This window comes from Heteronotia binoei, chromosome 10 (genome assembly GCF_032191835.1).
Source record: "Heteronotia binoei isolate CCM8104 ecotype False Entrance Well chromosome 10, APGP_CSIRO_Hbin_v1, whole genome shotgun sequence".
Lineage (NCBI taxonomy): Eukaryota > Metazoa > Chordata > Lepidosauria > Squamata > Gekkonidae > Heteronotia > Heteronotia binoei.
In genome coordinates this window covers 54,507,356-54,529,715 of record NC_083232.1, presented here as the reverse complement: position 1 = coordinate 54,529,715, position 22,360 = coordinate 54,507,356, and the positions used below count along the sequence as shown (strand labels likewise).

General features: G+C 39.8%; 1 protein-coding gene across 2 annotated transcripts in view; it reads left to right on the top strand.

Annotated features, from left to right (window-relative positions):
• The window catches only part of IGF2BP3 (insulin like growth factor 2 mRNA binding protein 3), a 106,577-nt gene that overhangs the window by 53,271 nt on the left and 30,946 nt on the right, over window positions 1-22,360 (top strand). For both annotated transcript variants that reach the window (XM_060248641.1, XM_060248643.1), the window contains exons 4-7: window positions 9,771-9,822; window positions 9,905-9,968; window positions 19,859-20,143; window positions 21,460-21,594. In XM_060248641.1, the coding sequence (XP_060104624.1) occupies window positions 9,771-9,822; window positions 9,905-9,968; window positions 19,859-20,143; window positions 21,460-21,594 (536 nt within the window). The remainder of the gene's footprint in view (window positions 1-9,770; window positions 9,823-9,904; window positions 9,969-19,858; window positions 20,144-21,459; window positions 21,595-22,360) is intronic.

The following is a 22,360-nucleotide window of genomic DNA, read 5'->3' as shown; positions in this document are numbered from 1 at the left end:
TTCTTTTTTTCTAATGGCAAACTAGAATGATGTATAAATGTATGTTAAAAAGTAAATGTCCTCACTGTACCCCATTCCATTGTCTGATGAAGCATGCATGCATGCATAAGAAAGACATAAATAAAAAGTTGTTATTATTATTAAGCTCACATTTTGAATAAAACTTGGTTGCTCTTAAAGGTGCTACTAGACTCCTACTTTGTTCTAATTGTTAATAAGAAAAGAGAGGTGATACTGCACAACCACTGGGAACAGAAAATCAGACTGGCTATCCATTGAGCCTATGAGACCACTGACCCAGCCTTAAGAACAATTACAGCTAATTCCATATAATCCATATTATCCCAGTTTGTCCTTTATGGGCTCAGAATTTCCTGGTAGAAGTCCCAAGGGGAAATAAAAAATAGAAGGGTCTGAATAAACTGGTTCATCTCTCTGTGAAACTGGAGTTCCTTGAGTTTGTAGAACTCTATAATTTTATATACCAAGATTTTTAGAACATACATAAAAAAGAAAAACAGAAAAAGGAAATAGGAAATAAAAAGTGAGAGAAACATGAAAAGTAGAGGGAAAATAAAGAACATGATAGAGGTTTATAAAATCATGCATGGAGTGGAGAATTGACAAAAGATACTTTTTTCTCCTTTTTATCTATGACTGACAATTTAGTTACTGTAATTACTCTATAGCTACATAATATATGTAGATATATATACACACACACATATATTGGCCACTGTGAGACACAGAGTGTTGGACTGGATGGGCCATTGGCCTGATCCAACATGGCTTCTCTTATGTTCTTATGCCTCTGTCTGTAAGCTTTTTCCTCTCATTCTTCAAAACCCTAAGTCATCAATTCATCGTTGTTGATTTTATCCAAAAAGTTTATAATGTATTTTCAGTTAGTAATAATACATGTTGAATTCAGTTGTTATGAGGTCTGGAATCTGACATAAATGGGACTTTGTCTGGTTTGGCCGTGTGTGTCATAAAACATTGCCTCACAATCCTCTCTGGTTCTCACAACCCTGAGCAATTTAGTATTCTATATTTCTTAGTACAAGCTTCTTGTGTCCTGGCTCCACTGATGGACTTCTTGATGGCACCCGTTGGTGTTTTTTTTTTTGGGGGGGGGGGTTTGCTGCTGTGTGACAGTGTTGGACTGGATGGGCCATTGGCCTGATCCAACATGGCTTCTCTTATTTCTTATGTTCTAGGTTCTCACTTGTACTAAGAGATTTCTGAAAAGTGCCTCTGTAATAAACCTCAGGGCCACAGGTTCCCAACTTGGGAGTTGCCTCTGATTTTTAGGGTTTTTCCCAAGGCTCACTTCCACTGTCTAAAGATCTCTACATATTCATTCCTGGAATGTTTGTGTTTGTGTGTCTGTGGCTACCATCATGGCCAGAAGAATGGGATAAAAGTTTGTAGTCAGAAAAGAACTGCACATTTTTCACCTTAACGCATTAGTCCATCATTCTTCTGTAATGTGATCTCTACTGTTCACAGGTCTGAAAGAGTTAATTTTCAATTTTTGTCCCAAATCAGGTAATCCTAGAGAACATAAATGCCACAATTAGTATGTTTGGCCAGCCACATTAAAACAATGTTATTCAAATGGTTTCCATGCAGCAGTTGAAATTTTTTTTTTTGTCTTTTATAAGCCAGGAGCCTAGGATTTTAAAGCTTCTAGGTCTACCATCTCCAAACAGCTCAGCAAATACATTGTTATGGCCTACATATCATTGGGCCATCCTCTACCTGTAGGAATGGTCTATTCATCATTCTCCTGACCCTTCACATATCTTTTCACTGGTTATGCCATAGACATTTGTAGAGCAACTATCTGGGCATCATCTCCATCTCAGACATTACATATCTTGCCATTAAATCCCGTGTTTAATAATATGACAGAGGCAGACACTCCCACCTGGACCCAATCTTATACTAAGGGAGAAGGACAAAGCTTGTGTTTGCACTGGACCTATAGCATAGAGCTGGGGTTTCTGGGGTATTCTTGTGTGTGTTGGCTTTTTCAGGGGGGTCCTTAGGCCTTACAAACCAAGATTTGAGGTTCAGGGTGGTCTCTTGTCTGACCAGGGAGCAATGTTCTTTTTGGAATCCACCTACTGATTTGTTAGTGGAATAAACCCTTTCTTGCCTACTGTCTTGTTCCTAAAGGAATAAAATTTTGCCATATGTCCAACTTCCCTATGTCTTGGCTAATTGGTTTTGAAAGATCAAGTAGCTTCCGATTCTAGACTATCATGTTTATCTTGATGGACTTCTGGAAGTTTGAATGGACTGAAGCAAGCTTCTCTACTTTTTAATACAGTATGATATGCTTAGTACAAGTCACCACTCTTTCTGAAAATGTCTTTTTGATAGTCAAAATTCCCATATTTGCTTCTGAGCTTGCTTATGCCATTGAACCATTTCACCAATTGTAGACGTTCATTCTTGCTGCACACAACTCTTCCTGTGAGCACAAATTTTCCTTCAGTTTGCCAGTATGCACTAACAGCTAGGCTTTACTTTTATGTTGTTAAACTGTTCCCTTTGATCCAGTAGTCAATTTTTAGAGTTCCAGTGTGAAAATATGAAATGAACCTAGAAGTGATTTTTAGAAACCACTATTGTCCTGCGGTCACTGGAAAGTGTAGTTTAGCTTATGACTTCTGTATATTAGCTTGTGCTGTTTCAGTTTTAAAGCTGATATTAATATGTGCACAGTAGACTTAAGTCATTCAGCTGAAGACAGAAATAACAGATGAGAAAGATGTATAGAATATGATTTTTGAATTGGACTTCTTTAGAGTATAAATGTGTGACTCAGAGTTTCTCTCTTGTTGGAGGGAGATGTGATGTATTTTTATTGATATTGGTGTAGGGCAACAGTATTCATAACACAGTCATAGTTGGCTTTTAGCGTCTAATGAATGAAAGTCCACTGTGTTAAGACTGCAGCTTTTTGTGTGCAAGAAAGAGGCATCTGTATTATAACAAGAGAAGACCAATTTAGACAAATGTTGGAGTTCCTGCATTTAAAAGGAAGGACTTATTTTCTAGCTTAAGTAAATATTTATACAAATAAACTTTTCTTTTTCAGCAGTTCATCAGGATTGCTATCACACTACCAACTTGGCTGAGAATTCTGTTCTCCTTGCCCAACAAGGCTGTACATTGGGACAGGGAGGCAGATGAGCAGTTCAGACAAAAGCACAGCTAGAGGATTAGGAATAAAAAATAAAAGGTGTAGCAGAGAGGAATCATTGCTAAACCAAGCAGGAATTTCAGTAAAGAGCAATTAGTATGAAAAACCAAGCATTTTTTTTAAAAAATGAGAAAAAAGCAAGTGGTTATTACTGTTGTTTTGTCTCAAATCAGCTTGTATATGAATTCATTAAAATGTGTTTTTTTTTCCTGTGCTAACCTTTTGCTTGAGGGGAATGGTGAAAAGGTGGGGGGGGGGGAGGTCTAATCTTAATCTTCCCCGCTTGCCCAGGAAGAGCAGACTTATAATTATCCTTTGGTAATGTACAAATGCATACAGGCAAAACGTATACTAAACATTTAGTGACATTTCTGTCTCTCCTTTTTGTAAGCATTTACAGCTCAGTGTAATTTTATGTTATCATCTTTCCTTTTACTATTTTTTTAAGAATGAATCAGAATTTTATTGTAATTCTTTCCGCTTTGAACATGAGCAGCACAGATTGAAATGCTTGTCTAATTCTGGTTTAAAATAAATTACTACAATCTCTGTAACTTAGAATATGTAGCTGATCTTGTCCAAAACATTGACCAATATACCTAGCTGTCCCAGTTAACACTGACATTAAGGGGTATGTAACTATATGTAATTTATCAATTTTTTGTATACAAAAAAATAGCTTATTTTTAATGAGATCTACAGGTATACCTAAGAATAAATTAAAGCCAGTTGATTTTCATGTAGCTATATGTTTATTGTCATGTATCCAAAAAGATACTTTAGCTAGCAGTTCTAGTGGTTGTATATATAGTAGGTAATATATCCACAGAAATGGTAGATTAATTCCAGGGCAGCAAACCCTTATTATGGTAGACATATCTTATAGCCTGTTCATTAAGAAAGCTGTGATGTCCATCTGCACAAATTTTATTGCTGCTGCTCAATTTAGTTTAAGTATGAATCAAGCATTGGGCTTGTGACAGGGAATGGTTGTAAGAAAGGCCTTTCCTTTTCAAGGGAGCCCAGAATTCACAATAGGAATTCTGCTGCCCTTTTGTTTTGTCTGTATTTTAGGGTTGCCAATCTCCATTTGGGGGTAGGGAATCCTGTGGTTTGGAGGCCTTCTCCCCCCACCACCACCACTTCAGGGTTACCAGAAAGCTTACAGGGGAGTGAATGTCTGCTGGGCACTCTATTATACCCTATGGTGATTGGTCCCCATAGGGTATAATGGAAATCAGTCTGTGGGTATCTGGAGTTTGGGGAGGGCTGTATCTTGTGCCTCTCCTCAACCCACCCCCCTCCCAATTTTCAAAAAGATTGGACCAGGAGATCCAATTCTGTGAGCTCCAAAAGAAGGTGCCCCTATCCTGCATTATTTCCAGTAAAGGGAAAGCATTTAAAAGGAGCAGTCCCTTTAAATGTGATGGCCAGAAGAACTCCCTTCAGAGTTCATTGTGCTTGTCACAACCTTGCTCCTGGCTCCACCCCCAAAGCCCCCAGTTATTTCCTGAGTAGGACCTGGCAACCCTAATTTTTATACATTGGAGGCATATACAAAAATTAGAATTGAGAGATAGCTGTTGTTGACGACATGATCCTGCCTATGGATTCTTTGTTGGGAGTGTTGCCCTGTCTGTTGAGTGGGATTCAAAAGTGGGTTGCAGAACCTCTGGAAATAGATCACAGGCTGGCCGTCCCTGACCTTTTTATCATTCTCCTCTTCATCTTTGCCAGTTTTTCACATTCTCATTTCCTCTCTTTGTGAGAGGCAGTAGCCAAAAAACAAAACCAAACCAAAAACACCTCTCTGGTAACAAGTAACGTTATGGTAGGAGAAGGAGAAAAGATGATAGAATTTATACTCCCACCCTTTACTACTCAAAGGAGTCTTAGAGCAGCTTACAGTCGCCTTCTTCTTCCCATACCTACAACAGGCACCCTGTGAGGTAAGTGGGGCTGAGAGAGCTCTTCCAGAACTGCTATTGAGCAGAACGGCTCTGAGAGAACTTGTGGCTGACCCAAGGTCACATCAGCAGGTGTATGTGGAGGAGTGGGGAATCAAACTGTTTTCCCAGATGAGTCTGTGCACTTAACCACTACACCAAAAGGAGATGAGGAAATGCTGAAGAGTTGGCAGGAGCTGTTCAGCATGTGGATGAGTGCAGGGAGGAGAGAAAGAGGCATGTGGGCTTGATCTTGGTGGTACTCCTTCTTGCCAAGCCCTCTTGCTATCCTCTACTACTGTGGGAGAAGTAGTCCACTGAGCCCTTCACTGCCAGCCCCGCCACTGTCTGCACACATCTCTAATCTGGGAGAACTGGAATTGATTCCCCACACCTCCACCTATTGGTATGATCTTGAGTCAGTTGTAACTCTCTCAGAGCTGTTCCTTTCTAGGGCAGTTCTTGGGGAGCTCTCTCAGCTCCGCCTACCTCACAGGGCGTCTGTTGTGGGGAGGGAAAGGGAAAGGAAATTGTAAGCTGCTCTGAGACTCCAAGTGAAGGGCAGGGTATAAATTCAGCCTCCTGCTCCTCTTCTTCTCCTCCTCAACCTGATGCCGCCCGGTGCTGACTCCACCTGTGGCTCTGCTGGCAGAGGAGAAAACAGAGCCGTCCCCCAGGTACTTGACCTCAGGGGGAGCCTTGTGAATTCTCAACTCGTTATAATCCATGCTCCCCCCCCCCCAATACACATTTGTCATGTTGCATGTATGGACTTGGTTGCTGTATTTGGAGATCTCATCATTTCTGTACTCTGAACATCAGTAATATGTAGGTTAAAGTTTTGCTCTTTTTGCAGCACAGGCACTGGTGAAAGTCTTTTAATTCAACCAGTCTGAAGTTGATGTAATCCTCAGCATTAAGCAATTTTGAGCAAACAGCTGTTTAAGTAGCATCTGCCCTTCCAGGAATGGTGGTGGTTACTCAGTGATAAAAAGAACCGTGTCTGCCTAAGTTTTATGGAGACCAGGGGTGCTTTCACAGCTCATACCACACTAACCCCATTGCACTGTACTGCAGTTGAAAGCTAGGCCATTTTTATGCGATTAACCCGCAGTGAAGTTTCTGCTTTGTGGAGGAAAAAAATATGTTGTTATGTGTGATGAACACAACCAGCTGAACTATCTCAGTAAACATAATATGGCATTTGATTACAAATGATAGGTATACCACATTTTCCTTTGTAGAATAATATCCCTGTAGGAAAATTGTCATGTGTGAAGTGGCTTCTAAAGAGCCAACTTCAGTGCTTAATTTGAGGAAAGGCTTTGATCTTTATTTTGGAAATCAATACCCAGTGCTGGAAACACAGTACCTTGGTTGTACCTTCCATACATTAGTTGGTAATTACCGGCCGGTGTCTAACTTGCCATTCTTAGGCAAGATTATTGAAAGGGCTGTGGCAGTGCAGCTCCAGAGTTTTCTGGATGATGCTTCTATGCTTAATCCTCATCAGTCCGGTTTTTGTCTGGGTTACGGGACAGAGACGGTTCTGATCACCCTCACAGATGACCTCCAGAGGCACCTGGACAGAGGTAGCTCGGCAGTGCTGGTGCTGTTAGATCTGGCGGCAGCGTTCGACATGGTTGACCATCAGCTACTGACCTGTTGCCTCGCTGACGCTGGGATTCAGGGGTTGACTTTGAACTGACTTTCCTCCTTCCTCCAGGGTCGGGGACAGAGGGTGGCACTAGGGCATGAACTATCCCGACAACACCCACTTATATGTGGTGTGCCGCAGGGAGTGGTTCTTTCTCCAATGTTATTTAACATCTACATGCGCCCCCTCACCCAGGTTGCCCAGAGGTATGGGCTGGGTTGTCACCAGTATGTGGATGACACCCAGCTCTATCTGTTGATGGGCGGACCCCAGAAGATCTGTCCGCAACATTGCATCCTGTGGCGGGGTGGCTCAGGCTGAATAGACTGAAATTAAATCTGACAAAGACAGAGGACCTGTATCTGAGCTGCCGCGGTCCAGGACCGGTGGTCCGTTTATCGACCTTCGATGAAGCCCAGCTCATGCTGGCGCCCAAGGTTAAAAGCTTAGGGGTGCTCTTGGATCCTTCTTTAACAATGGAGGCCCAAGTAGCTGCCACTAGGTCAGCCTTTTACTAACTGCGGATGGCAAAGCAGTTGTTCCCCTTTCTGGAACGCACCGACTTGGCAACAGTGATCCATGTGATGGTCACCTCGAGACTTGATTACTGCAATGTTCTCTACATGGGGCTGCCCTTGTCCCAAATTCGGCGACTTCAGCTAGTGCAGAATGCTGCAGCCAGGCTGTTAGTGGGAGTTCCTCCACAGGAACACATTCAGCCTGTGCTGAAAGTGCTGCACTGGCTACTGATAGGGTACCAGATTCACTTCAAGGTGCTGGTCATTACCTTTAAAGCCCTTTATGGCCTGGGTCCTGCATACCTTAGGGACCATCTTTCCCTGCACATGCCCCAGCGAGCACTTCAGTCAGGGTCTCAAAACCTGTTGACAGTCCCCAGCATCAGAGAAGCGAGGCTCAAAACAACGAGAGCCAGGGCCTTTTCCATTGCTGCCCCTAGCTGGTGAAATGAGTTGCCAGAGGAGGTTACGGCCCTGCGAGAGCTTTTACAGTTCCGTGGGGCCTGCAAAACGGCACTCTTCCGCCAGGCATTCACATGATGGTAACAACTGCAGCAATGTGACTGGCCCCTAAGAACACCACTAATGGCCTCTATTACCACGCTACGGTGATCCTGAGACCTCTGAGTACAGTTAACCACTAGAATTCAATCGCTGCCTGAAACTATTATAGTAGCACCTGCAAAATGTTTTAACCAATTGTTTTTATGTTTTATTGTTGGTTATTTTACTAGTCACACTAATGTGTTTGTGTCAACCCTTGGTTTGTGAGCCGCCCTGAGCCTGCCTTTGGTGGGGAGGGCAGAATATAAATAAATAAATAAATAAAAGCTTATGCTGCAATAAAATTTGTTGCTTTTAAAGATGCTACTGGACTTCTTACTATTATATAAGTAACTTTTGTGATTATAAAAATATGGGATATGTTTGGAAATGTTTCCATTGTACTTAAAATGGCTTAATATAAATTTCTTACGACTACAGATAAGCTCATTCTGAGTGTGTCCAAGGACTGTGCTGTTTTGTCTGTAACTTTAAAAGCTGCATTCCAGAGACTTACATGTCTACAAGGTGCAATTCTTACGATACTTACTGGAAAGCAAGTCATGTTGAACTTAGTGAAGTTTACTTTGAAATAAATACGTGGAATAGTTTTTAAATTTTAATTGTTTTAATTTTTTATAGATTTTATTGACTTATTGTTTTAAATCGTGTAAACGACTGTTGTAAGCCGCCCTGAGTCCGCTTGCGGGGAGGGCAGGATAAAAGTCTAATGTAAATAAATAAATACGTTTAGCATGGGACAGTTGGTTAGAGAGCATTGTTTTGATTATGTTCAACTTTAAATTTATTGCTGTCAAAGGCTTTCATGGCTGGAGTTCATCAGTTGTTGTAGATTTTCCGGGCTGTATGGCCATGGCCTTGCCATTGTAGAACCTGACGTTTTGCCGACAGCTGTGACTGGCATCCTCAGAGGTATAACACAGAGACTAAAGTTCTCTCTGTGTGACAGAGGTATATATTATGTCCATGTTATACCTCTGAAGATGCCAGTCACAGCTGCTGGTGAAACAGGTTCTACAATGCCAAGACCATGGTCATACAGCTCGGAAAATCTACAACAACTAATTTAAATTTATTGTTTGGAGGGAGGTGTCAATAAAGTATAAGAACCAAAATTTTGCTGTAAAGTATGCATTCATCAACCTCAGATAATTATGTTTTTCATTTATTAACATTGTTACCAGTGTATTTCGTTTTAAATGCCAATCAACAAATTGTCATGTGTGTTCCATGAAAGGTTTTTTGGTGGGGGGTTGTATGAATTGTGGGTATTTTTTCAATTCATATAATGTTTCCTTCGTCTCAAGGAAAGATTTATTATGGATTTTTAAAAGGAAAATAATGAGCCATAATAAGGTACACTGTGTAACTGTTGAAGTTAATGTAATTCAACAGATTTTACAGGTGGAGGAACATTAAATATGGTAAAGAGAATAGGCTTTGATATGAGGGGAGGGAGTTGTAGCATGGGAAATACAATGTCTCTAAACATGACTACAACACGAATGTAACTGGTGCATATATTATACTATTTTGCCTTCTCATCTAGATTTTTCTTCTTCTTTGGTTATGGAAAACAAGATTGACTTCCATGAAATAATAATTTCTCTTTTTATCTGGTCTTGATTGTGTCAATCCCTCTCCCCTCTCTTCACATATATCTGCTGTATCAGTCCATTTAATTATAGCCATTGACCTGAATTTAAGAGATTCAAATTCAGAGCATGAGATGGAAAGTTTAGAAATTTTTTTGGGGGAAACAATGCTGGTAACTTTACAAGACTTCTTACATCTTACTGAAGTGTAATGTTTTCATCTGTAACCACTAAAGTAATCCTTAAGTGTTAACCTGTGTTCTTTTTCCATAGGTGCTGGACAGTTTGCTAGCACAGTACGGTACAGTGGAGAACTGTGAGCAAGGTAGCACTCAAAATAAGAATGGTTTTAGTTTGTTAAGAGGAGTGAACAGAGACCAAAGAGTAATTTTCTTTTTCTCTTCTAGTGAATACTGACACAGAGACTGCAGTAGTAAACGTAACATATGCCAATAAGGACCAGGCCAGGCAGTAAGTACTTACCAAGCACAATTTTAGCATTTGCTTCAAAATACTATGTTCCTTCTAATTGTTTTGTTAAAACTAAATTTAGTTGCCATGGGAAGTAGTCTTTTGCTGATTATCTCAGTATGCTGTGTTCGCTTAGTGGCTTCTTTTTCAGCTTGTAAAACAATAATTGAAATACTAGAGAGTATAAATTCAGAACAGTGAGCCAATGACATATGTTGAATTGCTTACATTCATTTGTTTGGTTGAATGACAATTATGTTGAAGTGGATGGAAATATTTATTGGCAACTGTGCACATCAAAGAAGTTCTTTGCAAAGAAGCAGCAGCAAATATACATCTCATCCAGTATTTTTCTTACCTTTCTTAAAATGAAAACTGTTGCATAATCTGAATATATAAATTGTTCACTGTTTGACTTGCCTCATTCCAAGGCATGTAATATAAATCATGTACTATAAACTACCTATTAAAACATAAATCCTTTACCAAAACAAATTTAAATTATCCCTGTACTGCTTTATTGCTATTAAATTTATGGCTATTAAATGTTAACTCAGACAAGTCTTTATCAGGCTTCTGGTCATGGTTCAAGCTTTAGTTCTTAGTTCCGTAGTAGTGGGGCAGGCACTGAGAACACCTCTGTGTGTGCCTTTGTTTTTTAAACATATATATACAGTATATCAAAAGATATTCTTTACTTGTCTTCAGAGCCATAGTGACAGACAGTCTTTGATATGTAAGACTGTATGTATCTAATGCTTTATAAGGAAGACCAACAACTTGATATGTCCAGAATCTAACAGTATAGATGCTGCAGCTCAGGTGTAATGTGTTATTTTATATAGTGTGTTATATTAGTCCTGTCTCAGGATTATGAATGAAAATGGCCAGGACTGACCAAGGAATTAGAAAAAAGTAGAAATGTTGAAAGAGGACAGTCTTGGTCAACATTGAAGTCCTCCAACCAGGGGGGAAAAGAAACAGATAAGGGACTCTAAAGAGAACACAGGCAATTACACTATGAGTAATAATGTAGCGAAATAGTATATTCGTATGTAATTGTATAACATATCACAATAATGAAAATGCGCAAAACGAAGCCACCCAAATGTGGTTACAAAATAAATACTAAAAGAAGAAGAAGATGACTGCAGATTTATACCCTGCCCTTCTCTCTGTATCAGAGACTCAGAGTGGTTTATAATCTCCTATATCTTCTCCCCCACAACAGACACCCTGTGAGGTGGGTGGGGCTGAGAGGGCTCTCACAACAACTGCCCTTTCAAGGACAACTCTTTCGATAGCTATGGCTAACCCAAGGCCATTCCAGCAGCTGTAAGTGGAGGAGTGGGGAATCAAACCGGGTTCTTCCAGATAAGAGTCCATGCACTTCCACACCAAACTGGCTCCTTGTATAAACAATAAATGTCCTGACCAATAGCCCAGGCTATCCTGATCTCATCAAATCTCAGAAGCTAAGCAGGTTGGCCCTGGCTAGTATCACCCCCCCCCCCCAACAAGGAATTCCAAGATCATGATGGGAAGGCAGGCAGTGGGAAAACCACCTGTGAACATCTCTTGTCTTGAAAACTCCATGGGGTCACCATGTCAGCTGAGACTTTAGTAAAAAACAAAGAACGAATAAGAAAAAAAATCTACATTTATACTTAAAAATAGAGAACAATAAATAATTAAATACAAACATAATAAAAAATGTACAATGTCCCAGGTATGACTTGTTTCAAATTTCTCTTCTCTCTTTTTCTTTCCAATTTCAATGTGTATATATAGAAGATGTAATTCTTGAGGACCTCACAGGGAATGTCCTGGAGAGGGAAAGTGTGAAAAAGCTTCCATCCTTGAGACCTTCACATTGGGTGCAAACAAAACCATTCAAGAAATACTCACAGGGTCCCCAAGTCATTTTTCTTAAATCTTATGATCAGCAGTATCAAAAGCGATAGGTAGGGTGCGGTTTTAGCCTTTTGTTCTCATGTGTTATGCACAAACTGAAAGCCACACTGACAAGGGGCTGGACCTAATTGGATATAGATGTGCCTGAAGCTGAAGGACAGCTGCTTACTCTTCAGTCTTTTCAAAAGGGGAAGGTTGGAAGTAGGACAGTAGCTGGCTTGATTTGATCACATAACTTGTGGATGTTGACTAGTAGGTTTGAACAGTGTTTTTGCCTAGGTCTTTGTGGGGTAATGGCTCTGGTCAGTATTAAACTAAGCCAATTGCTGATTTGACTTGTTATAAATAAGCAATTACTGCTATCATTTTATTGTGTTTTTAATGTACATAAAACTGGAAATTGCTGGTAGTTCTTTCAATTATCCTGTCACAGGGGTGGCCAAACTTGCTTAATATAATAGCCACATAGAATAAATGTCAGATGTTTGAGAGCCCCAAGACATGAACAAATATTACACACATGAATTTATTAAAACTCTTAATACTTTCTTTGCACAAAACGATGAAATACATATGCATGCGCTTTGCAACATGACAATGCTAGCATTCTAGCGTTGTGTTGTGAAGTGGTAATAACAGTCCCCTTTAGACCAGCATAGGGAAAGGATAGGGAATTTTTTTCCCACCAGTGGGAGAAGGAAACACACATGTACTATATAAGTAACTGACCATCATTAGCATCATTATGCATCTCTCTTTGCCTTGGCACCAAGGTTAGTAAATAGAGCTCCTACAAGAGCTATGAAACTAACCCTATTAATTCTGTCTCTTCTTCCAGTGACTCCCTCAGCTCTTGCGCTCTCTTTCCGCATTCTGGGACTCCAGGCAACCTCTGTGGTGCAGGAGAAGAGCTTGCAAACGTGCCTATTTCTCCCTCCTTCACACATAACAGAAATAGTCGCCTACCGCGCTCAGAGGCTGACTGAGGTCCTGATGCTAAGTATGCTTACTTGAGAGTAAGTCTGCATTAAGTTTCACCTTGACCTCTGGGAGCCGCACAATATGTGTGAAAGAGCCACGTGTGGTTCCCAAGCCACAGTTTGGCCACCCCTGCCCTATCAGTTGTTATTCCCTAAATTAGGTAAACTATATACAGTCACAAAACCTTGGTCCTTAATATTTAATCCTTTATATTAAAACTTGTGTTTGGGAATCCATGCTTATATGTGTTTACTCCACTCAGGTGGTAATATTTGTTTTTGAGACACCTTGTTCAAAGACTGCCATAAGAATTAATTTGGTTGTTGTTTTTTTAACTTGGAAGTTTCTGCCACCTTGTGGCTAACTGACATTATCAAATATTTGGGGCATTTTGCTTAAAATAACTGTTCATTATTTACAGATTTTTAAATATACTGCTGTACACATGCACAAGAAATCTTGGCTTTATTGATGCATCAGACATCTATGAAGAATCTGTGGCAACCCCTAAATGCATGTTCTTCAGATTTTCTGCTGCTGAGATAGGCCAGCATAAATCTGAAATGCAAACAAGTCAATTTCCATGTAAAACAATTCAACCTGCAATATTGAAAAAAGTTAGAGACATTAGTGAGCTTTTCTCTTTTTGAGATGTGTCCTGCTTTGAGCATCATTGTTTTAAAATAAGCTGCTCTCAATACTGCACCCCACTCTCATACACCTAAATATATATTTGCTAAATCTATAGAAGTCCTTGTATATCTGTAGAACTGAACTCCATCTTCAGTAAGAAGATGCTTGTTCATTGATGCATCATTAAGAAGATGGAGGCAGAAAATGAGTAGAACACAAAAACTAATAAAACATAAGTATCAAAAATCAACTGAAAGAATAATATTTATATACAGGATCTGTTTGTGTGTGAAAAATCATTCCATCCACCATGATCTATGATTTCAGTCATTTGCCATGTTAGGAGCTTCTTCAGTGCTGGCTATCTCATTGCTAATGCAGTAACTGACAGTTTAATTTGTCTTTATGCCGTATTAGGTACTTGCCAGGTTGCTTATGGGGGAGTAACAGTTGCCTCCAGGCAGCTGGGTGCAACCCCCACTGCAGCTGCTGTATGAGTAGCAGAAAAGAAGGAAGAAGCATGCTTGCCAAAACTATCTGGCTGCTTGCCCTGCTTGGAGAAACAGAGTAAGGGCACTGTTGCTACTACATCTGTACTCTTGCTCTGGCTTAGACTGAATTGAAGGCGGGGTGCCCAAAGACAGAAGAATAACTCATATCATGCAAGTGGCATGGTGAATAAGGTGCCTTTTTATCTCTGTTACTTTGACTCTCTAATTAATGAGAAACCACATTCCGATGCATTTGAAAGTGCATAACTTTCGGGGCAAGACTTTTCATTGAAGCAGGTGCATTTCAGATGAGCACCAAATTTCATAGAGAAACCAGAGTGCGAAGTATGTTGGATTGGAATTCTGAATATTTGTTGCATTTCCTAAACTTTGCAGTAGGTAGGGCCAAAAATCAGCCTGTTGTATCCACTTTTAAGTACTAACGATTTCAGTGGGAATAATTTTATGTGCTTAACTCTCCCACTGAAATGAAAGAGTTTAAATTTGTCGTAGATAAGCAGGACATCTGTCTGTATTGCTACCTTAGAATTCCAGTGTTTCAATTTGTTTAGTATTAGCAAGTCCTATATAAAGAAATAGCATCAAAAAGTAGAAAATGTAATGACTTCTTGTCAGTGTTCAGCAAATGCTGGTCATCTCCCCATCCCCAGGGCTGGATATAGATGGAGATAGATTCTGCTGCCAGCCACTGCAGGTGAGAGTATGAATATGACCTTCTTCTGAATGGGTGGGCAGGGGGTGGGGAGCAGCTTACAAAGGGAATGCAGCTCCTCCTCTAAACTTTGTTTCAGATGCAGGACCCACCCTGTCTAGTGGCGTGGATGCTGCACCTTTGGGGACCAAAGGGTTGTTGTTTTTTAACCTTCTGAATCTGACTAGCTTTGATTTGGGGTTTTGTTTCTTGTCAACCCTGCAGGTCAGAGGAAGGACTTGCTGAAGTCCTAGTGGGTTGGTGATGTAGGTAAATTTAATTGCTTGCAGATGGAGGTTTGTAGTGCAAGTTAAATAGTTTGGTTAAAAGCAGTAACTTTGGTGTTCACACTGTGATGCATTTATTTTATTTTTTATTTATTTATTTATCTGGGATTTATATCCCGCCCTTCCCATCGAGTGGCTCAGGGCGGCTTACAACATATGTAAAACTAACATAAAAATAAATTACACTATAAAATTAACATTTCATTAAATAATTAATGCATCAATTTTAAGTGGGAAGGATGTTCCTCAAACCAGGTATTCAGGGCTAACGAACTAGAATAGGATGCCAAGTAGGAGTTGCCATGATCTATGACCCAGTACCTCATAGCTAGGGAGAGGGGGTCTGGCTTATTCTTCTAAAGCACACATTAGTTCTGGCAAGGAAGAACCTTCTAACCAGGGTGGTTCACACAGATGTTTTGGAAATCTTGTGGGGGAGGGGGGGACTGACTTCTCTGCATCCACATTGTATTTGGGTTGTGTTATTAGTTGGTGCCCATTGCAGATCCTTCATATGTTACGAAGTTGTGGCCCAGTTTATTCCCAAAACCATATTGGTGTTTCTCTTTCTGCATCTGTCTGCAAAGGTCACTCTAGAATTCAGAAGTTTTAGTGATGATAACTCCAGGGAGCATGCATTCGGGAATCATGCTTCTAAAGTTACTTCCATATTTCCTGAGAAAGTTAACACCATCTGTCTTGCCATAGTTCCTTTTTACAAGGCAGTTCCATTTTACAAGGTGTTCCATGTTTTCAGAAGTGATTTTCCTGCTTTTTAGCTTGATTCCAGCATCATTCATTTCAAGGTGTGCCACAAATCCCATTATTTAATAAGGCTTTTTAAAAAGTGTATGTAAGAACCTTATGTTAGAGCAAGGGTAAGGTTAATAATGCTGTCATATGAGTGTGTTATTATATTTGGATTAAAGTTACGAATCACATACCTTTACCAACAGATTTATTTATTTTTCCCAAGGTACGCAAAGTCTAAGACTTATTAACACTGCTTGTGGGATAAACTGTGATGGAATTATCTTTCCATAATGAATCATGTGGCTATTTCAAGATAGTTGGTGGCCTGAGATTGGTTGTGGTTTCTTTTAATTAGAGGTTAATTTTAATACGTGTAATTTCTGCATTGCTTGATTATAAAATGTCCCTGTGTACTTTAATTCTTTCAGAACACAACAGATGACTGCCTGAACAAAATATATTCTTTATGAATACTTGACTTTAGGATTATCCAAAAAAAAAAATTCATTACATTTAGACTTTTAAAATAAACAAATATGAACAGAAACGACTCAATTTCCATAGAGAGTTTAAATTCATCATCTGCCTTCTGTGTAGTCTCATTGATAGGAGTTTCTCATTCTAAAGAATCTGAGGGGTTGCCCCTCCCCATTCAGAGTGAATGCAACAGCTTTTCCCCACTTAAAATGTCACCTGCTCTGAGGGAGTGGTGCCCCTTCCCTCAGTTCTTTCTTTGCCACTTCTTGGATAGAAACCTCCTAGTCTTTCTCTCTCTTTAACCAACTGTGTTTGCCTTCCATGGGCCATTTTTTCTGTGGCTGAGTGAAGCTTGATCTTCTCTTCAGTACTGTTGTCGGCCTGTGATCTGTTCTACTAAAAACACAAAAAGGAGAAGAAATGGTAGAAAAGTCGATCGAACATGGACGTTGGTGAGGTGAAGCAGTCATCCTTATTTTCATGCCTTGCTTGCTTCTCTGTTCCCCAAAAGGCGTTCCTTTCTATTTTGATCACCCACTGGGGTTTTTTCACTTGGGTGGTGAGAGACTATGTCTGTGAAAGGCCGTGTTCAAAAAGTGTGCCAAGTGTCGCACAGAAATTAACATGAGCTGTCTACTGTATCTCAGAGAGGCCATAACATGGCTACTTGTAGAATGTGCCAGCAATTCACCCTAAAAGCTAGAAACAACAGGGTATCTAGACTAAAAGCTACCCTTTGGGAAAAGGCAATTTTGTTCATTGAACTGCTGAAGCCATTGGAGGATCCTGAGCACTGTTCAGAACAGACATCAGTTATCTCAGTTCCATTGGTTCTGGCATTGGAGCTTCTCTTTTGTACAGCTCCCGCTTGTTCCAAAAAGTCTATCAGACTTGAACCCTTCCTCCCTACACCATCATCTCATCCACACATTGAGATTCCTAATTTGTGCTTGTCTCTCCGGCCCTGCATGTGGAACAGGTAGCACTTCTGAGAAGTCTACCTTGGAGGTCCTGGCCTTGAGTTTCCTGCCTAGCAGCCTAAATTTTTCCTCCAGTAGTTTGCTCTGGAACCATTTTTCCTAGCTAAGACAAAAATGTGTGAACCAGAGGCTAAAAAACTGTGAGCTAGCTCACACTAAGATGCCCTGTGGTGCAGAGTGGTAAGCTGCCAGCTCTGCTCACAACCTGAGTTCGATCTCAGCGAAAGCTGGGTTCAGGTAGCTGGCTCAAGATTGACTCAGCCTTCCATCCTTCCAAGGTCAGTAAAATGAGTACCCAGCTTACTGGGGGGTAAAGTGTAGGTGACTGGGGAAGGCAATGGCAGACCACCCCATAAAAAGTCTACCAAGAAAACATCATGATGTGATGTCACCCCATGGGTTGGTAACGACTCGGTGCTTTACCTTTTTAGCTCACACTAACTCACCTTAGAGGGAACACTGATCTGTAGCACAGTTGCTTTACGACTCTGGATGCACAGTTTCAGTGACAGAAGAGCTTAAAGTTGTTCATTGAACTCCAGACCTGAGCAGTACAGTGTTAACTTTTCTCCTTATTGTGTTGTATGGCTGGCCTTGGCCAGTTTTCTTTACCTCTAGGAGCTGGACTCATTTTTCAGTTTTTAAGGTTTTTAGCTTTAATGAGCATATTTATTAATTACTACAACCACAGACACTATTCCTAAATTCTTCACATTTTTCTGTAATTTTATTAATGCTATGACAAAGTGTTGTAGTATGTAAATAAACATAGTGGTAACTTTTGTTGTCATCACCATAACAAAAAAATCTAACCACTAATCCTAACCTAAACTCTAAAATCTCTCATAATTTCATTATTGTTTTGAAAAGCTCCTTTTAATATTGAGCCAGTATGAAGTAACTGTTGAAGATAGGAATTCATCTCTCACCATTTAATGGTGCAAAGTAAGCATATAAGCAAGCAATGATAAGAATTTCATGCACATGCATTTTTATATTATACAATGAAACGTATTCTGTAAAAGGATAGATAAGCTTTGTGCATCTACTAAAGGTTGCTGAAAATACCAGGCTCCACAGTGAAATTTCTTGGTTAACGAGTGCTTGGGATTTGCTGTATGGAAGGTGCTTAGTTGACATGCTTCAGAGTATTCAAAGCTGTTAAAGGTAGGGATGGGCATGAACTGAAGCATGTGGTTTGTGAACCAAAGTTCATGACAGGTCAAACTGCTTTTGAAACAGTTTGTGGACAGAGCAGAAAGCAGGGATTTAAGAGGACCCGAGTCCCATTTAATCTCTGCTTTCCCTTCTCTGGAAAAACTGCAAAAACCGCTGAGTGGTGGGGAGTGCCACTCCATCATTCAGCTGTCATTTGGGGTTTCTTGGATTGGATTTATACCCCACCCTTCGCTTGGAGTCTCAGCAGTTTACAGTCTCCTTCCCTTCCTCTCCCCACAACAGACATCCTGTGAGGTAGGTGGGGCTGAGAGAGCTCTTCAAGAACTGCCCTTAAGTGACTGCACAAGAAAGTGAAACAGCTAAGCAGTGGGGAGCGCTTCCCTGCCACTTCAGTTTTTCAGGCTTTCTTGTGCAGTCCCTTTCAAGTATGCAGAAACCACATGCTTTGTGAGTTGCCCTGTTTTGTTGCCTTGCCAATAAGGACTCTACTATTCACCTCAATATTAGAGTGAGTGATATTGTGAGGGAAAGATTTTCAAGACTAGTAACTTGCTCTGGGTTTCAAAAATGTATTATATTCAAAAAACTAACCTCTTAAATGTACTGTTATTCCCATGGCATGTAGCTGTGTGTATGTGAATATTTCACAGAATATTACATAAAATTAAAAGTGTATGTGGAGTATGTAAGTAGTGCTTGCTTCTGAAATACCCTTGATCTCATTTTAGGCTTCTTAGGTTGCTGTTTAATTGGGGGGGGGGGGGGGGAATTAAACACTTCTTTATATGTGTGAAAGTAAACATCTCCAACTTATCACAGGTACAAATGTGAGAGAGTTTAGCAGAGGTGAGAAGTCTATAAATCAGACAACTTGCCTAATATACTCTAAGGAAAAAAATCCTTTATTAGTACACACTGGAGTCAATTCCAAAGGTATCATTATTCAGCACTTAACTGTTTATGCACAATTAGGTTTGCAAAAGTTAGCACACCTATTCAACCCTTGGCCCAAAAGAGAATGGATTTTGTCATGTGGTTTGACTTACCCTTTAAAATATCTTTTCCTAGCAAAAAGATACATCTCTAGTTGGAGTCCACTGTGTTAGAGGTTGCAGGACTGTTAAATATTTAATTCAGCCCATACCATTTATTGGCTCCAATCCAGAGAGCTGAAATTATTTTCTTTGTATAAGAGAGGTTCCAGAAGCAATACTGTCCCTTTATTTCCAAAATTAATTTTATTACCAAAATTAATCGAAAGCAAAAGACACGACTCCTATCTTTTGATGTAAAGACTGCATAAACTACAATACAAGAAAGTCAGAGGAAGAAGTGCATCAAATTGAAAGATCTGTTGCGAGCTTCCCATTCTGTGCGTCTGAGTGTGTGTTTAAAGTGCAATTTCACAACCATAATGTTCTGCAAGCTTTTGCTTAGAATTCTTTCTCTTGCCCTCCCCTTCAAATCTTGCAAATCTGTACAGAGCAATAGAAAAACTGAACGGATTCCAGCTTGAAAATTACTCATTAAAAGTTGCATATATTCCGGATGAGATGGCGGCACAGCCACCTCCTCAGCAGCACCCACAGGGGAGACGTGGCTTTGGGCAGAGAGGTCCGCCTAGGCAAGGCTCACCTGGCGCAACTACACGGCAAAAACCACAGTCTGATGTTCCTCTTCGGATGCTGGTTCCCACCCAGTTTGTAGGAGCCATTATTGGAAAAGAAGGAGCCACCATCAGAAACATCACCAAACAGACACAATCAAAGTAGGTTTCTTGTTGGACTTTGTCTTCTATATAAAGTGTGTTTGTGCTGCTGCTACAATATTCTCATCTGTTCTCATTTGTTCTGTATAGCCCTCTCAGTACTGGGTTGAGTTCTTGGTGAAGTAGTTTAGTAGCAGTAATATGAGAGTGATGTCCATGGGCAGTTTCAAGTGGTTTGTCAATGCAACCCATAGATCCAGGTGGGCAGCCATGTTGGTCTAAAGTAGCAGTTTATATGATCATCATTTGTTTGGATTTAATTCTGGAGGCGGGGAACAGTGAAGCAAGTAAAGATGTAAAATTGGAGATAGATGTGTAAATGTATCCCTAACTGTGGAGTGCTAAGAGTAATTAACTGAGATTATATAAACTTAATTTGTTATTCCTGTTTGCATCTGTTAAAGCATTTTCATTATGTTGTATGCTAAATTGCTGTTCAACTTCTACCTATATGAACGGACTGGTAACTTCCATTTCAGTGTGTATGAGGAAATGTGTGTGCACAGGAAAGCTCATACCATGAATAAAACGTTGTTGGTCTTAAAGGTGCCACTGGATTTAAACTTTGTTCTAGTGTAGTCCAGAGACATTGCAACTCACTTGTGAAGGAACAAAGATTTCCAAGTAGTGTCTCTAGCACAGATCTTAAAAAACTGTTACTACAGTTAAATGTTCAACTTCCATAGAACAAGAGAACCAGTGCAGAACCAACCCAGGAACTCAGATGTGCAACAGCACCGGCACCATTCTCTAGTAGGGGTGGTTATATAATCATTACCAGTTAAAAGACTATCATATCCAACATGGTTAATAAGAAAGATATGTTTTAACCAAGCAGGGGAGTCTCAACAACTGAAAACATTGATGCTTCTGAGCTAATTTGTCTAAAATTGTTAAGCAGTGTTCTTCCTTGCTTTGAGCAAATTACCTATGAAGTTAACTCTGCAGCTTCATCAGTGGGTGTTGAGAAGCATTATAATTTGTATAGCTGGCTACAGAATCTTAACTTGAATGACTTTCTTTTGATACTGTTATTGCCTTGATCCAGGGGAGATTCATACAAAGATATAGCTTTCTGTTCCCAAAGCTGATGCTCACTTAGGTACATCTCCATCCACATTGCAGTAATGTGGTCCCACTGAAGTTGCTGGAAGTATCATTGGATGCAAATAGACCTAACACATCCATCACTGTGATCACCAGTTATATTCAGTATATTAGGACCCATTTGAGTACAGATGCATTGTCTACTCATACAGAATTTACAGTGATCTTTGGAGACTGCTTGTACTGCAACTACTATCTTTTCTTTCTAGAATTGATATTCATCGTAAAGAAAATGCAGGTGCTGCTGAAAAACCAATTACTATTCACTCTACTCCAGAAGGGTGTTCAACAGCTTGTAAAATTATAATGGAGATAATGCAGAAGGAAGCGCAAGATACTAAATTGTGAGTAAATACTATTACTTATTTAGGGTGCATTATTTAAAAGCCAAACGTAATAAAATGGCCATTATACAAAAAAAAATATTGAAAACTATCAGGTCTTGGTTCTTAACCTTGCTTGTATGTAATGCAAAATGGCAGGAGGTACAAAATGATGGGTTATCTCTGAGACATAGTTCAGGGTACTTTGGAAAGCTAGGTATTTGCTTTTACATTCAGATTAATTTCTAACATTTGGAAATAGGGAATAAAGCTTATGAAAATTAATATATTATCCAACCACTTTCTTCCCATACTGTCTTACAGGAGTTTCTATAACTTCTCTGTCATCTTTCCAGAGCAGGTTAAGATTTTACTGTTTTGCTATCAGAGAAGCCTTCATTACTGTTTGTTTTATTGTCTGGTTTCACTTTTATGTTTTGGTTTTTGATTAGATATTTGCAATTTTATGTTGTTCCCTAATAGTCAAGTCTAATGGGTCCCCCTAGCAAAGTTACTGTGATCAACCGTGGTAAAGCTAGGCTGCTGTTGACTGTTCAGACCCAGTGTATAGTGGCTGAGTGAAACGCATCTTGATTATCAGTTTGTTAGATATATGCCAAGATGAACTTAAAAGGAGAGACACAAGCAATCAATTTCATGGTTTATTAGAAATTATACTGACATAAAATAGAAAGAAGGATAATCTCGCTGGACAAATTCTTATATTAAAATGGTTGGTGCTTATTATTGGTGGTATCCCACACCACTCAGGCTAATGTAGAAATGG